The 14,966-nt window shown below is 59.8% G+C and overlaps 2 protein-coding genes across 2 annotated transcripts; both read left to right on the top strand.

The window, feature by feature from the left end:
* The first annotated feature begins 5,851 nt into the window (after positions 1 to 5,851).
* On the top strand, positions 5,852 to 7,918 carry LOC115351632 (interferon alpha-inducible protein 27-like protein 2A). Its single transcript, XM_041129070.1, has 5 exons — positions 5,852 to 5,987; positions 6,332 to 6,400; positions 6,809 to 6,847; positions 7,221 to 7,382; positions 7,704 to 7,918. Exons 2-5 carry the CDS (start codon positions 6,397 to 6,399, stop codon positions 7,787 to 7,789), a joined length of 291 nt encoding a protein of 96 aa, XP_040985004.1. The 5' UTR covers positions 5,852 to 5,987; positions 6,332 to 6,396; the 3' UTR covers positions 7,790 to 7,918.
* A 65-nt stretch (positions 7,919 to 7,983) lies between these two features.
* LOC115351631 (interferon alpha-inducible protein 27-like protein 2A) lies at positions 7,984 to 9,661 on the top strand. Its single transcript, XM_030038554.2, has 4 exons — positions 7,984 to 8,045; positions 8,286 to 8,336; positions 8,786 to 8,947; positions 9,383 to 9,661. Exons 2-4 carry the CDS (start codon positions 8,288 to 8,290, stop codon positions 9,502 to 9,504), a joined length of 333 nt encoding a protein of 110 aa, XP_029894414.1. The 5' UTR covers positions 7,984 to 8,045; positions 8,286 to 8,287; the 3' UTR covers positions 9,505 to 9,661.
* Positions 9,662 to 14,966: the final 5,305 nt, after the last annotated feature.

The following is a 14,966-nucleotide window of genomic DNA, read 5'->3' on the forward strand; positions in this document are numbered from 1 at the left end:
CATGGCCCCTGACCGCGGGAGCTGCCCCCGGGGCCGTGCCAGGGCGGCAGAGCCGGGGCAGGAGCGTTCGGTCGCTGCCCTGACGCCGGGATTTGCAGGGGCTCAGCTGGAGGAGCGACCCTGTGCTGGCTGTGTCCCAGTGCGAACTGGTCGCCCTGCCACAGCCCACCCTGCTCCCCACCAAAGGCACCCTGCACATCCCTCCTGGCTGGGCACAGACCCAGCGATTGTCCCTGGGTCACCGCTGGCCCAGTGAGTTAGTTATAGGCATTTTGGGGAGAGCACGGCTGGCTCGGGACGGTGGCTTTGCACAGCATCCCTGCTGCAGGCACCTCCTCCCCTCTCCCATCGCTTGTCCTGCAGAAGCAGGGCCCCGGCGGCATCGGGGCGCGATGCGGGTGCTGTGGTGCAGGCCCATGGGTACCATCACCCTCCGTCCATCCGTCCGTCCGTGCAGGGCCCCGTGCGCCGAGTGAGTCCGTCTTTCCATTGTTCAAACAATCTCTTTTCCACACTCGGTGCCAAAGCCTCCCCGCTTGCTCCCGCACGCGCCAGTATATTTAGCTGCCTCTAAGCCTCTACCTTTCCTTATATAGGAGAGGCCAAACGAATTTCGCACTCTCATTATTAATAGCCTGAGAGGAGCTCTTAGGAGGCTGCCAAAAATAGCAGGCAAACAGAGCGCACCCGGGGTGGGGAGGGCGTCGTGGCAGGCAGGGAGCCGCCGGGACCGCCGCGGGAGGGACGCCGCGCTGCTTTTTCTGGCTTTTCCCCTTGGGAACCACAATAAGGTGTCTCCCGGCATTCTGCCCCCGCCACAGCCCCGAGCGGGGGGTCCCCCTCGCCCCGCCAGCTCTCCGCAGGCAGAGGTAGGACGGGCAGGAGCCCGGGGGCGGCGGGGTCCCAGGGTGGGCAGAGCAGCCCCGTACCCCTGGGGTTTGCTGCTCCGGACGCTAGAACAGCCGCCCCGTGGGTGTCGGGGACACCCAGACCCGGGTGGCCTGGGACAGCCCGGGGATCCCCATCCCCGTGGGGTTCCCCCCCCCGGCCTAGGGGAGCCCCTGTGGCTGCAGCGGCGACAGGTTTCACCCTCCCGGTCGCCCCACAGACTCCGCTTCGCCCTCCGAGCTGCCCCGGGCTGCTGCTGGGCCCAGTAACGCATGTCGGCTCTCCCCACGGCGTTGCTCTGGGACCCCCACCGGGCACCCACGGGACGCGGGGCAGGCGGCGGAGGGCAGAGGTGGCTGGCCGCGTGCCGGTGGCAGCTCTCATCCAGGAGGGAGAGGGTTTCTTCAGCAGAGATCACCCACGCAGCATCCCTGGAGCTGGGCACACCGCGAGCCGTGTGCCGGGACACCGAGCCCGGGATGGGATGTACGAGGAGGGGGCCGCGGGGTCCCCAGCGAGCGGAGGGTCTTCACCTGTGCCCGGAGACGTCCGCATCCCAGTCAGAGTCTGCCTTAAATCCCTCCCTCCCTCCCTCCCTGGCGAGGAACTTCTCCCGCTGAACTGGAGGATGCTGCAAGCTCCTGCGGACGAGCCGGAGGAGTCCTGTGGCAAAGTCAAGGCGAGCGGGGAAGCGGCGTGCTCGTGCCGGGTGTCACCGCAGCCCGCTGCCGCCAACCAAGCTCGCACCCGGCCGGTGTCACCTCCAAGACCGTAAGTGGCCATGCGGGACGAGAGGTTCGGGGTCTGCGGGAGGCAGCGGGGCTTTCCCCGCTGCCGGCGTTTAACCTTCAGCGAGCCCGGCTGGTGCCGAGCCCCGCTCGGGCTGGGGATGCTGCCGCCGCTCTCGCAGCCCCACGTTTGGCTCCTGGCAGCGGGTCGGCGTGGGCAGGGAGGGGGCAGACCCAGGGCTGGGGGTCACCGCAGCCCCCCACCGCTTTTGGCCAGCCCTGGTGGAGGCGGAGGAGCGGGGGCAGCAGCAAACTCTCTGTGGGGTTGCGGGGGGGGGGGGGCAATGGGGTACCCCCGGCAGGTCCCAGTTGCAGTGGGGTGGTGGGTGCTGGGTGCTTGGGTCCACGGGCAGTGCAGCGGGGCAGAGCCCGGCCCATCTGCCTGCGGGTGACCCCCTGCAACGGGGCTGGTCACCCCCTCCCCGGGGAGCCGGGGTGCCCTCGGCCGCGCAAAGAGGGGATGCCCCACGCCGGTGGGATGGGGCGGGAAGGGAAGCCCAACTCCCGGGCATCTCGGCGTCGTATTTTGGACACGCATGGGGGGAAGCACTGACCACCGCGGCCGGGTGCACCAGGGCTCCTCGGGCCACATGCCCGCAGCCCCGAAACGGGCAATGCCCACAGGCGAAGGGGCGGCAGGACGGGGGCCGGGGTGCTCCCCCAGGCACCCTCTGCCAGCGCTCTCCTTGCACCCACCTCCCTCCTCCTCACTGGGCCTCTTGGTATTTTTTTAAGCCGCTCAGTGGCTGGAGTGGCTGCTGCAGTGGGTTTGCCAGGGATGGATGAGCCGGGGGGGAGCCGGCTGGGGGGGGCAGCCCTGAATAGTAAAACTTGGAAAGGCCCCTGCGAGGCAGCGACTGCAGAGCACGGCCGGGCACGCAGTGCTGGGGGGGAGCAGGGAAAAAAGACGCTTCCTTTTATAGACAGGCTGGGGCTGTTGGGTGCTGTGCAAGTGTGTGGGTGCCACCACAGCCAGCCCCAGCAGCCCCCCCCCCCGGCTCCTCCGCCTCTCCGCTGCAAGGCTGTTTGCCCCCGGTGCCCACAAGCCACCCTGCCTGGAGCAGGGAGCTGCTCTCGGGGCAGGAGGTGGACCAGGGGGCTGCCCAGGTTGGGGGCTCCCAGCCGGTCTCGGGGTACGGAGGAGCCATACGAGAGGGGCTGCCCCGGGGCAGAGCTCCCTGGAAGGCTTCGGCTGGGGCGACAAGGGCAGTGCTGGGGCCGGGGAGGGCTGGGGGCTGCCTGCGGCAGTGGGGGCACCCTCAGGGCTGCAGAGGGGCTTTGCGCTGATGACCTGGAGCATCTGGGCGCAGGGACGGGCCACGGGGCAGGGAAGGGGTAAGGCGGGGTGGTGGGAGCGAGCAGGGGTGGCCTGGGCTAGGGTTGGGGGAGATGAGGCACCCCGGCTGCGGCGAGCATCCTGCGGCGCTGGGGGAGGCCCTCCAAGGTCACTGGGAGAGCCCGGCCGAGGGCTGCGGGGACCGTGCCGTGGGATGGGGCTGTGTGGGCCCCCCCCCCAGCCTGGGCTACTCCTGGTACCGCAGTCCTGGGAGGCTGCCCAAGGTCAGCCGAGGCGGCTGGAGCTGAACTGGGCTGGGATGCGAGAGCCCCGACCCTGTGCCCTGGCTCTGGGGGTTCAGGGTGGGCACAGCCGCCGGCTTTCAGCTCCCGCTGCGCCCCGACAGCCCCGCCGGTGTCTGGGGTCCCCTGCACCCCTACAGCAAAACTGTGCGGCAGCGACCCACTGTGCTGCAGGGCCAGCGGAGCCTGAAGGGTTAAGCGGGTGCATCTCTGCAACCTCTGGCCTCGGGACACCCGCTCAGTCTGCTTTTTGGGGGGGAACGGGGGTGCTGGTCCAGCCAGACATGCTCTGCCCTACCACTACTGCTGGGCTGGGGACTTAGATCCCGGGAGCTGTGTCTCTGGGGTCCCCAGCACCGGGTCCCTGGGGACCGGCCATGCGGGAGGCCCTGGGGTGCTGGTGGAGCATCCTGGGGGGGACTGTGGCCATGCTGGCAGCAGCGCTGCACCCCGCAGCGATGGCTGGTGGCTTGGGGGGGGGGGGCCACCGAGCAGCGTCTCCGCTGCCTGGGGGTGCCACGAGCGGGGCCGGTGCGGTGAGCGTGTACTTGGCACCCACCGGCTCCTTGCAGAGAGCTGCAGCGCGTGTGGCCACAGCTCCCGGCGCTGAGTCACGGCCGCGCCGGGCCTGGCCAGCGCCGCGTCCCTCCTGCCCATGGCCGGGCCCCCCCGTGCACCCCTCGCCCCCCAATCCTGGGAGGGGGGCAGGACCGGGACCCCCGCGAGGGCTCCCTGCACCCGCCATCGCACCGCTCCAGCCGCGAATTTAGGGGTAGGAAGGTCACTGGGGTCAAGGCACGGATGGGCTGCGGTGACACTCGCCCCCCTCAGTCGCCCTGCCCTGGCCACGCTGTGCCGGGGCTGGGGAGTCCCCCCGCCACCCTGTTATGGTCTCAAGCCCCTGAGATGTCAGCTGAACCCCCCCTCCCCTGGACAAAGGCGTCTCTGGCCTCCCCTGCCCAGATCTGTGGCGTGGGGAGGGCGTGCGGGGCGCCCGGACCCCCAGGTCCTTCTCCCAGCCTTGCAAACGAGCCAGGCAGGACGAGCGGGGGTGTGGGAGGTGGGTGTCGTCCCCCCCAGCGCTGGCCACAGCTGCACCGAGCTGCAACCACTGCTCTGGCACACGGGCTGCAGCAAGGGAGGGGGACAGGGGGGTGTGGGGTGCAGGGGGATCCCGGGGGGGTGCTGGGGTGCTGCAGGGTCTTGGGGCAGCGTGGGGGGTGTGTGGGGGGTGCAGCTGGTGCATCCTAAACCAGCGCAGCAGCAACAGTGGGGACCTCTGCCAAGAGCCAGGGCCAACGGAGGAGCCCCTGGCTCCGGGCGCGGGCACGCACCTCCGCCATCCGAGCTGGCCCGTGCGGGCTCACGGGACACGGCACTTGGCCGTGGCCCCGTCTCCTTGGAGGTGCAGCCCCCCCCGGCACCCCACGGCCCAAACTGCCGAGCCTCGGACGCATCCTGAGGTGTCCCACCGCCCGCGAAGGGCACCCACCGGCCAAAATACGGGGCGGCGGGTGCATTACCAGCCTGAGCACCCTGGGGCCGGTGCAGAGACTACGGGTCCCAGGCACGCGCGTTGGCTGCGGCACTGTCTAGCTCTCCAAACACGCGGGAACCTCGCTCTGGCACGGCCGCGGGCACTACGGGACCGTACGGGCAGTGCCACCGCCGGGATGCACCCGGGACCGGGTGCAGGCAGAGGCCGGGTCCGGGGGTGGGCAGGAGGTGCTCCCCACAGCCCCTGCCCAGCCTCGGGCTTCACCGCGGCCACCGACTCCTTCCAGGTTCCCACCCTGTGGGAACGCAGCCCCCCGTGCCCAGCCCCACGCCACCCGCCTCTCCCTCCCAACCCTACATACTTCTTCATATGCCCATATGGAGTCGGCCGGCGTTATGGAATGTTAAGAAGTATGTATTTTTGGGCTGGGACCCCCACGCCGGGACCCACCAGCACTGGCCCAGGCGGCGCCTCTGGAGAAACGGTGCGTCCCTGGGGCTGGTAAAAAGGAACCAGATCAACTTGCAACTGGATTTGGTCCCCTTCAACCAGCTGCAGCGGCGCATGCGCTACGGCACCCGCTGCGCCCTCGCCGCCCCGGCCTGGAGGGGCTGCCGCCGGGTGGGCTGGATGCGTCCTGCCCCGAGGGGGCTCGGGGCTTGGAGTGGGTGCAGGGAGCGGGGGAAAAGGAGGTTTGCAAAATGGGATTTTGGCTGGTTTTTGAGGTTGCGCGGGTGGAGGGGAGGCAGCCAGAGGGGCTGCACCTCCGCTGCTGGCCGGTGGAAATTGCGCTGCCCAGGCTGCCCGTAGTCCTCGTCAAAAACCACAGAGCTTCACTGGTCCCAAACCTGGCCGGGAAATGCCCCATAAGGCCCCAGCCACCACGGCACAGGCGTGAGGAGCCTCCCCCCGCCCAGCACGTCCTCCCCACCGCAGCCCCGGCACCTCCCGTCCCCACGTCCCCGTGAGGGGGTCGAGGGGAGAGAGGGCTCCCCGCGGGGGGCAGCCCCAGGGTCCGACCCCCAGGGACTGGGGAGCCACAGCCCCGCTGCCCGGCCGCCTCCTGCTCTAGCAGAACCAGGCATACCAAGAGTAAACACCAAGATGGACCAAGAATTCGGGAAACCGAAACCCAGCAGAGCGGTTTCTTGGAAATTTGCTGTCCTGACGTCACCCGGGGCCCCTGCTAACAGCGGCAGGCAGCACTGCCCTCTTCGTCGGTGGCAGACAGACAGGTTGGTAGTGCAAGGTGCCGGGGTCCCACGATGGGGGTTTGGGGTGCTGGGATCCCACGATGGGGGTTTGGGGACAGCACCCCTTTTCCAAGGCGGGGGGGGACAAAAGCAGGGGGGGCTGCTCAACCCGCTGGGCTGGCAGAGTGGCTAGGGAGCCCTGGGCTGGGAAAGAAACACAGGGTCTGGTGGGTCTCTGCTGTTGTGGGGTGGCTGGGGGCTCTTGCGGGCAGGATGGGGTGGGAGGGGGGTGGCTGCGGACACCCGGGCAGGAGAACAAGACCCCACTGGCCCTGCTCACCACCTGCACCACTCTAAGAAGAAACTTTTGTTCTTGCTCCCTGAAGGACCAGGCTCAGACTGGACCCAGCACACCTCTTGCTCCGGCAGCTGCCCCCCAGGCCAGCCCACCATGGGTAAGCTCATGGGGTCAGGGGCACGGGCCCCGCAGCGGGACAGCGTGGGGGACACGGGGCACCGGCCCCTGGGTGCACAGCAAACCTCCCTTTGCTTGTGAGCGAAGGCACAGGGGGGCTCAGGGCTCTCGTGGGACGGGGCCAGGGCTGGCCACGGGCATCAGGGCTGTGCCGGCAAGGACTCGCTTCCCCGGCATTTTGGAGAGGATGCAGCCACTGTCCCGGTGGTGTGAGGTGCCGGGATGCTCCCGGCACGGGGCACATGCTGCTCCAGTGGGCAGGAGGGGGCCTGGGGGTGCGGGCAGGGGATGGAGGAGCCCCTTGCCGTGCTGCCCAGAGCGAGGGCAGCAGCTCGCCTTCGCTTTCAGCCCTGCCGCCTGACCGCCCTCGATCTCTCCTTTGTTACAGGTTTTGTTGGCTCTGCCATCGGGGCGACCGCAGGGATCGGTAAGGCACTGGTGGGCACAGGGATGGCTGACACCACGTGGAAATAAATCACTTTCCCAGGGCTTCATACTGCTGCTTTGCACACACAGACCCCTCTCGGGGGGTGCCGCCCCCTCCCCAAAAAGCTGCGTCTTGGCCTGTCCCAGGAAGCCCGAGTGCAGGACCCCATCGATGCCCCAGCTAGGGAGGTCTGGCCCCAGGACCCTGCACCAGCCGCTCTGCTCCCGGCTGTCCCAGGCGAGCTGGAGCTCTGCCTCCACACACCCCCCGTTTCGGGGCAGGAGGACACGCGTGGCTGAGGAGCGACCCAGGGCTGAGGGTTTTGCAGCCTGCGTGCCTGCAGGAGTGTCACCGCCGCTGCTCTCCGATGCAGGACTCTCCGTGGTTGTGGTGCCGGCAGCCCTGTACGCTCTGGGCTTCACCAAAGCAGGAATTACAGTCGGATCCGTGGCCGCCAGAATGATGTCTCTGGCTGCCAGGGCCAATGGCGGGGGGGTGGCCGCCGAGAGCCTGGTGGCCATAGCGCAGTCGCTCGGTGAGTGCTCGCAGTGGGGTGCCCGTGGGGTCACCACGGGGGGCCCCGTGTTTTGGCCTCCCTGGGCAGTACCAGCAGCGTGGCGAGAACCTGGGGTGGTCGCGGGAGCGGGGACCCCCCCCGCCGGGATCCCACCTGCTCTGGGGTGGCCCCGCTGGCTGTGCTGGCCTGGCGGCAGGGAGGTGAGGTCTGGGGGGGGGCTGCTCCTCCTCGGGGTGCTCCCCCAGGCTAATGGGGCACAGTGGGGGCCCCATGCTGGGGCTGGGGTTGGGTCTGGGCGGGGGGGGGGGGCTCGGGCTGATTTCTCCTCCTCTTCCTCAGGGGCAGCAGGAGTCCCCACAGCCGTGAAGGTTGCCCTGTTAGCCATCGGGGCGGCCATCGGGCTTGCTGTGACAGCCCTGCTGTGACCCCCCCGGATCTCCACCGGGACCCTCACTGATGTCTGCCCTGACACTCCCCCCGCCCCCGCTGCGACCCCCTGCATCTCTCCCCTCCCCGCTGTCCCTGACCCCCAAATAAAGACTCCCCAAGGCAGATCTCCTCCTCCTCCTCCGGGTCGTGATGCACCGGGCGGGGGCGGCCCCGGGGCGGGGACGGGGCGGGACGGGGCGGCCCCAGCTCCGGCTTCAGCTCCGGTACCGGTCCGGGTCGGCGGGCAGGGAGGTAGGCACGGTGGCCACGGGGGGGGGGGGGGTGCCCCCGGGGTTCCCCCCTTCTCCCCTCTCCCCTCGGCCCGGGAGCAGCGGGGCCGCTCCCGTCGCTTGGCCGCCTCCCGGGGAGGGGGGGGGGGGGCTGAAACCGGGGCCGGGGGGGGGGGTTGCGGGCTGGGGGAGCTGCTGCCGGCCCCGCCGGAGGGAAGGTTTCCTGCCTGCCCGCCCTCCTGCCTGCCTTTTTCTTTCTTAGCGATGGAAAACACGGTCAAAAGAGCAGCCGTGGGAGCCGCTGTGGGAGTAGGTGAGGGTCTGGCGTTGGGTGAGCAGCGCTCGGGTTCGCTGCCCGGTCCCATTCCCAGGCTGGTAGTGGGGGACCTGGCCGGGCTGGGGGGGGGCTGCGAGTGCCGGGGAGACTTCGGGTGCTGCTGCGAGGGAGGGGGCAGCGCTGGAAATCTGTCTGCATCCACTGCTGCGGCCCTGGAAATCTGTCTGTCTGCAGCCCTGGAAATCTGTCTGCACCCACTGCTGCGGCCCTGGAAATCTGTCTGCATCCACCGCTGCGGCCCTGCATGCCTCGCCTCGCCTCTCCTCTCCTCCCCGAGGATGGGGTGTTCCCATCCCTGCACCCCACTGCCCTTGCTCCCCACTCTGACACGTCTGTCCTTTCTGGGAGGCCGGATCCGGCGCACTGGTGGCAGGGGGGATGTGGGTCGCAGAGACCACCCTAACACCCCAGTGTCCTGCCTGCAGGAGTGGCACTCGTTGGCATCCCGGCGGGCATCTGGGCGCTGGGGTTTACGGGAACTGGCATCGCCGCTGGGTCCATGGCTGCCAAGATGATGTCAGCGGCTGCCATTGCCAACAACGGAGGAGTGGCTGCCGGCAGCATGGTGTCGGTGCTGCAGTCCGTCGGTGAGCGGGGAGGGCAGGGGAGCTGAGCTGCGCTGGGTCCATCCCCGGAGGGTTGCACAGGGTTATACACTCGGCTTGCTGTAGGGCCAAACCAGCCCTTTAACCCATCGTTGGTCTGAATCACCCCAAACACCCTAAATCCACGATGTGGTAGGAAGAGTCAGGACTCGCTGGGGTAGGGCACCAAGGCTGGGGACATCAGGGGAACGTGCAGGTGGGCGTCTGCTCTTCTGGCAAGAACAACGCCTGCATTCGTCGGCAGTGCTGGCCGGAGCCAGAAAGGGACAGCAGAAAGGGGCTGGCTGTGCTCGGGGAGCAGAGCCCGCTCCCCGGCACACTCAGGAGAGGTCCTTGGCTACCTCTGCCCGGTGCTCAGTCCCCTCAGCAGGCAGCACCGATGCTCCCGGGGCATCAGGCCTCTTTCTGTCTTTGCAGGGGCTGCAGGTTTCTCTCTTGGTTCCAAAATTGGGCTGACGACCACCCTGGGGCCGCTCGGTGCTGCAGCTGGTGCCAAGCTGTTCAAGGGGAAGACAACTCCAGGTGACAAACGCAAGTGAAGCCAAGAAGGTGCCTGAGCCCGAGGTTTCTGCCAGGCAGCGTGGCAGGCGCTGGGAAGCCCCTGCAGACCCCCCAGCTACTCGGCCGCCCTTTTAAGATCTGTGGATCGACTTGAGCAATGAGTGCATTGAAACCAATAAAGGTGGTTTGCAGGTGGGAGTGTTGTGGTGGCTGGTATGCGGTCGGGGCCCAGGTATCCACCAAGTACCTCTGGATTCACAGTGGTCCGGGAACAGACCCAAACTTGCAGTGTTTTCAGTCCTGCACTCTCTTCCCCTGAAAAGCTGAGACGCTGGCAAGGCTGCTGACAGGTTTGTTATAAACTGTGTTTAATTCGCATTGTGCCTGGTGACGGATGACAGACTGGACTGACATGTGGCACGTGTCCCATACTGTGTCCCAAGCATGGGTGTACAAGGCTCTCCCTGACAATCAGCTGGGTTTCAGTTACTATACTGTCTATAATAATTACCTAAAATAAATGCGTTAAGCGATAGCGTTAGTCAACAAGCAGACACGGTATTTCCCTACCAGTTCTGCACTTCACACACCATCATTCTTAATTGTATTTCCAATTTTCCTTGTCTCCTGAAGTGAATACCAGCTATCCCTGTGCAAGCCCAGCTCGCCTCAAATGATGGTATGAAAGTGTCAGCTGCATAATAATAATAATAATAATAATAATAATGACTCCATTAAAACAAATACTCTCCCTTGCACCCCCAGACACTCATACGATGCATCCACAATGCCTGCTGGTGATCGTGGCTGCACCGGCGTGTGCGTAATTTTGGATGCTCATTGTTCAGGCTGCTGGGAACATTTAATCAGCACTCATGTAAATTTTTTTTGCTTGTGATTGCCTGTATCTGTTTCCTCAGCAGCTTCTTTAAAACCCAAAGGCTACACTGGCTTCACAGGCACTCACCTGGCTGTGGGTGCGCCAGCACAGTTCAAAATAAGTGTAAACCAGCTGCATGATCAGGACATTAAAAACTGCACTGAGTAAAGGTCTGGTGGCTCCCAACACAGAAGAGCCTTAGGGACCTCACTCAGAAACCCACGAGACTTTCCCTGCCCTTACTGGAAGCCAGACCAAGTGCTGTACAATGAGGCGCTCAGGTGAGCGATGGTGTTTCCGTGTTACTGTAGCTCTTGGGCGATTCTGGCATTTCAGGGCAACAGAGCAAAGGCCATGTTCGGTCCCGAGGACTCTCCTGCTCGCTGACAGCGTCGGGCACTGCTCGAGCAGCCACGGGTTCCCCTGCATTTGGGTTGGGGGGAGGCGTCTAAAAAACTCTGCTGGTGATTGATCTAATTACAGCCGCTCCCAGAGGCTTTGAAGAGGAGCAAAACTCAGTGTGAGCTGCTGTACAGCCATGTGGGAAAGACTAAGCCTTGCTCTGAAGCTATTAAGCTGCTATTTTAATGCTGGCTGAAAAACAACTACCCCCCCCCCCCCCCCCCAAATCTGTGAGATTCTGCTTTTAAACTTAGATTCCAACATCATACAGGAAATGAGGATGTACTCTTTTATTAAGGTTAAAGGTTTTTAATCACTTTTCCAGAATACAGATACGATTCAAACAAAAACTATTTTTGGGGTCTCAATAATTCACTTATTAATACCATACATTGAACTCTATAAATTCTCATATAAGAAAAAGTCTTTTTAATATAGGTTATGATGCACTGGTGACCTATTTAAATCTTTTGAAGTAACACTTTGCAGTTATATAGCACCTTTCATCACGGGGCTGCAAAGCATCCTACAGAATTTAGCCTCATAATGCCCAAACGAGGTAGGAAAGTCTGGCCAATTTACAAATGGGTACAACTGAGCTACAGATTGGCAAGGGACAAAACATGAGGCATCATCGATACAACAGTAGTGACGTGACGTGTACGCTGGATCCTGGGCTATATAATGAGTCAGTGGCTTAATGGGACAAAGTCAAGAGTTGTCACCCACACCCTTCTCTTAAAGGAAGAAGCCTGGCTCCCAGCAGGTTGGAAAGACCTTTTCAAATGGTTCTGGCTTTTTGTGTTATAAATATGTAGAAAAGAGAATAAGAAGTCCAAGACTTGTAGACCTAAGACCCTAGGGATGCCATTCGTTGGTGTATCCAATAGTCGACTATGAACCACAGAATTAAGCAAGCCACAGTTCATGTGGCTGTTGCAGCCTGCATCCGTAAGTCTGAACACCAGGAAGTTGGACTGGACTTGTGTTAAAATTGTGCACTTGGGATGCCTTCTGAGATTTGGTGTTTGATGCTTTGTTTAGCTTGACTGTTTAATTGTAATAAATTCCCTCTTTCCCTCCAAGCAGGTGATAATCTAAGATATTTTGGGTTTTGTTTCTTTAATAAAAACTGTATCTCGGCCGAAAAACCCTTAGCTTAGTGAATGTTACGTCCAATGGAAATTTAAGTTCTGTGGCTAGAAGAATTCAAGATGCCCGAGTTCTTTTGAGCCTTTATGACTCTACAAACCATTCTACAACTCTGAAACACTCCCTGGACCAGAGCTAGCACTGATGCCATTGACTGAGTGCTAATGACCTCCACGGCAGCAGCATCTATTGATAAAAATTGAAAAATAAAAAAGCTGTCGCAGATTTTGCAATTTGCCATGAGACAGCAGAAGAGCTAGCACGCTAGGTGCAGGAACTGAAATGCTTTCAAATTCAGGTCTCTAAGTTTGCCCCATCTGTGATCCATGCCCAGATTTGCTAGTTTTTCTTAATAGCATCCAACTGAGATGCCTGGAATATAAAATGATGAAACCTAGACACTTACTTAATTATTCATATTAGTTTCTTGCCGCATACAATCACCCACCTGCCCAAAGCACCCTTCCTGGCACCCTGCAACGGCTCCTCTGCCACTGCTTGCTCCGTTACTACTCACTTTTTCTGGCACATCCAAAACAGTTTCCTTATAAAGCACGACACAAAAGAAAAGTTATCGAACGCTTCTTGGAATTGGTGGGGGGAGGAAACTGAAGATAAAAATGCAAGATCTTACAGCTCAGCCAGGTGCTATGGGCTTGACATGGGAGCCATGGGATGAAGTTAGAGGGGATCTGTTCATGCCAGTGGTCAGACTAAATGTGTAATTTCCCCCTTAGTTTAAAAAAATCCACCTTCTAAAAAAAGGGCTGGAGTCAACTTCTTAACAAATACAATAATATTATGCAAAACCACTCTACCTGCCCCCCCCCCCCCCCCACCCCCCCCCCCCTCCTTTCAAGCCAATTGTTTCCTCCTGGGGAAGATATAAAAGGAGAGTTAGTCCTACCTGCCCAACAAATCTGCAGCCATCACGCTGGGTGAAAGAGATTTCTCTCAAGCAGCTGACCACCATAAGACAAGAAAGGAGGTGATTGTGTAGGGACTAGTCTTGCCATTTCATCTCCCAAGGATGAGGGGATGAAAAGCAGTGGCTCACACTGGCTCCACTCATATCAACCCTCAGTGAGGCAAGACCTGCAACTCTAAGAGCAGAGTACACTCTTGTTCAGCTTCATTGCTCCTAAAACTCCTTCTAGACTTTCTCCTCAGCAATGGACCATGATTTTTACACATTTTTGGTGCTCGTACTTGGTTACAAAACACCGTCCTCAAAACTGGATAGTTTCTCTCACAAGAGAAAGGAACAACTGCTCAGTAGCTCAACTGCTCAAAGCTTGTTATTTCTTTAAATCTTGCAAGGCTGATGATGCTACAGGGGACATGCTGCAGATGAGCAGCTGTTTAATAGAAGACAGCAAATCTTAATTTTGCCTCTGCTCTGTTAGGAATGTTTAAAATGGATGACAAATGAAAGAAAAAGAACCTGTTGTGCTGACGGGAGCAAAAAAGTCCAACATAGACAGTGAACACGGTGCTGGTGGCTTGAGAAGAGCAACATAAGGATTTTATACACGAGCATTTGTTCTGTTTTCTTCTTTTAAGGCAACAGTGAAACTATTGCTCAAGGGACTGAGAAGCGTTACTGAGATTGTTACCAAAAAACAAAGACTTTATTGCACATTCAGAGTCACTCCTGTGACCCTAGTACTAAACCGGCACCAGTGGAGCCTTGCTGTTGTGGGAGCACACCCTGGGGAAACGTGAAATGACTGACTTTGCTGCCGTTTTATTTCAAGTCTCTGAGGAGCCATCACTCAGATGGAGACTACTGCCAGAGAAGTCCAGGGGTTTCTTCTAGATCAGTAGTTGGCAGAATAATTCATAAGACAGATACATTAACTTCTTTTTGCACCTAATTCTGTGGCATTCAACATGCCCCTGGTTTCATTCCTTAGTCAAACAAAGCCAGGAGAGAGCAGCAGGTTTGCACCGAGCACCTCTCACAGTGAGAACTGCCGGGAAACTGTCAGCGCTGTGCAGGTAATAGCCACATTCCAGAAGCATTTTAAACAAAAATCTCTGCAAAATCCAAAGACTTGTGTTAGCAGCCAGAACTGTGAATACTGGGTAACGAGTAACGCGACACACTCACTTCCAAGCTCTCACACGGGTCTGCAGAGCTATGGCATCGCCCCTGCACACTGAAAATGAAGGGGAGTTAAACAACATGTGTCTAGCAGTGGGAAGGCATAGCAAGCGATAGAAACCCTGTTACCAGGAAGCATCATCTTCTATTTTTCTTTCTCACACTGGTCTTTGTCGTTTCTCTGTCCACAATGAGACTACAGCCTTCTCCTTAAAAGAATATTTCAAGTAATAAACATTGTTGCATGGTCAGCAAATGATTCAGGTAAGTTTATTATAAACAACTTTGTCTAAGTGTTCAGAACTTCGATCCTATGTGTATAGTCTATAAATAGATTTTAAGCATTCAAGGTAATCCATCTTGTAAGTCAGTGTGAACTCTAGCCAGGCTGACTAGAAACACCTTGAGAGGCAAAGATAGCCCAGGCACACTCCGGACAACGCACAGCCTTGCCAAAGGGCCTCCAAGCAGAAGGTATCTGATCAGAGAAACTGAAACTAAAACTACTTGTTCTGTTAATTGTATCATTGAACTGCACTGAAACCTTTCTCATCTCAGAGTCACTAAGTAAAAGGACTTACCACAACTTTACTTTCAGCCAGTCAAGCTTAAAGCAATTTAACTTTCCCTGCTGAGAGAATATGAAAAGCAAATATCCTTCATTCCAAGTACCTGGAAAAGATTAACGTATGTGAAAGTGTTCACAGACAAGAACGAGTGAGGGTCTTCAGAGAAAAAAAAAAAAAAAAAAAAAAAAGAGTACATTACTCATAAGATATAAATATACTACTTTATTAAATGGGAATATTTCTGTTAATGTCTATTAAGGGAAAACTCAGATGTGGTATTATTTTTTAGATGACCCCCACATAATGAAAGCCTGCCCTCCCAACAGCTTGTCCTAACTGCTGCCTTGCTTTTTCCCTGGGGGTGGTCAGGGAAGGAGGGAGCAGGCAAAG

This window comes from Aquila chrysaetos, chromosome 16 (genome assembly GCF_900496995.4).
Source record: "Aquila chrysaetos chrysaetos chromosome 16, bAquChr1.4, whole genome shotgun sequence".
NCBI lineage: Eukaryota > Metazoa > Chordata > Aves > Accipitriformes > Accipitridae > Aquila > Aquila chrysaetos.

Coding starts and splice junctions, on each gene's coding strand:
- LOC115351632 (XM_041129070.1), top strand. Junction 6,848..7,220: donor CGGGGCGACCGCAGGGATCG/GTAAGGCACTGG, acceptor TCTCCGATGCAG/GACTCTCCGTGGTTGTGGTG. Junction 7,383..7,703: donor GGCCATAGCGCAGTCGCTCG/GTGAGTGCTCGC, acceptor CCTCTTCCTCAG/GGGCAGCAGGAGTCCCCACA.
- LOC115351631 (XM_030038554.2), top strand. CDS start 8,288: ATGGAAAACACGGTCAAAAGAGCAGCCGTGGGAGCCGCTGTGGGAGTA. Junction 8,337..8,785: donor GGGAGCCGCTGTGGGAGTAG/GTGAGGGTCTGG, acceptor TCCTGCCTGCAG/GAGTGGCACTCGTTGGCATC. Junction 8,948..9,382: donor GTCGGTGCTGCAGTCCGTCG/GTGAGCGGGGAG, acceptor CTGTCTTTGCAG/GGGCTGCAGGTTTCTCTCTT.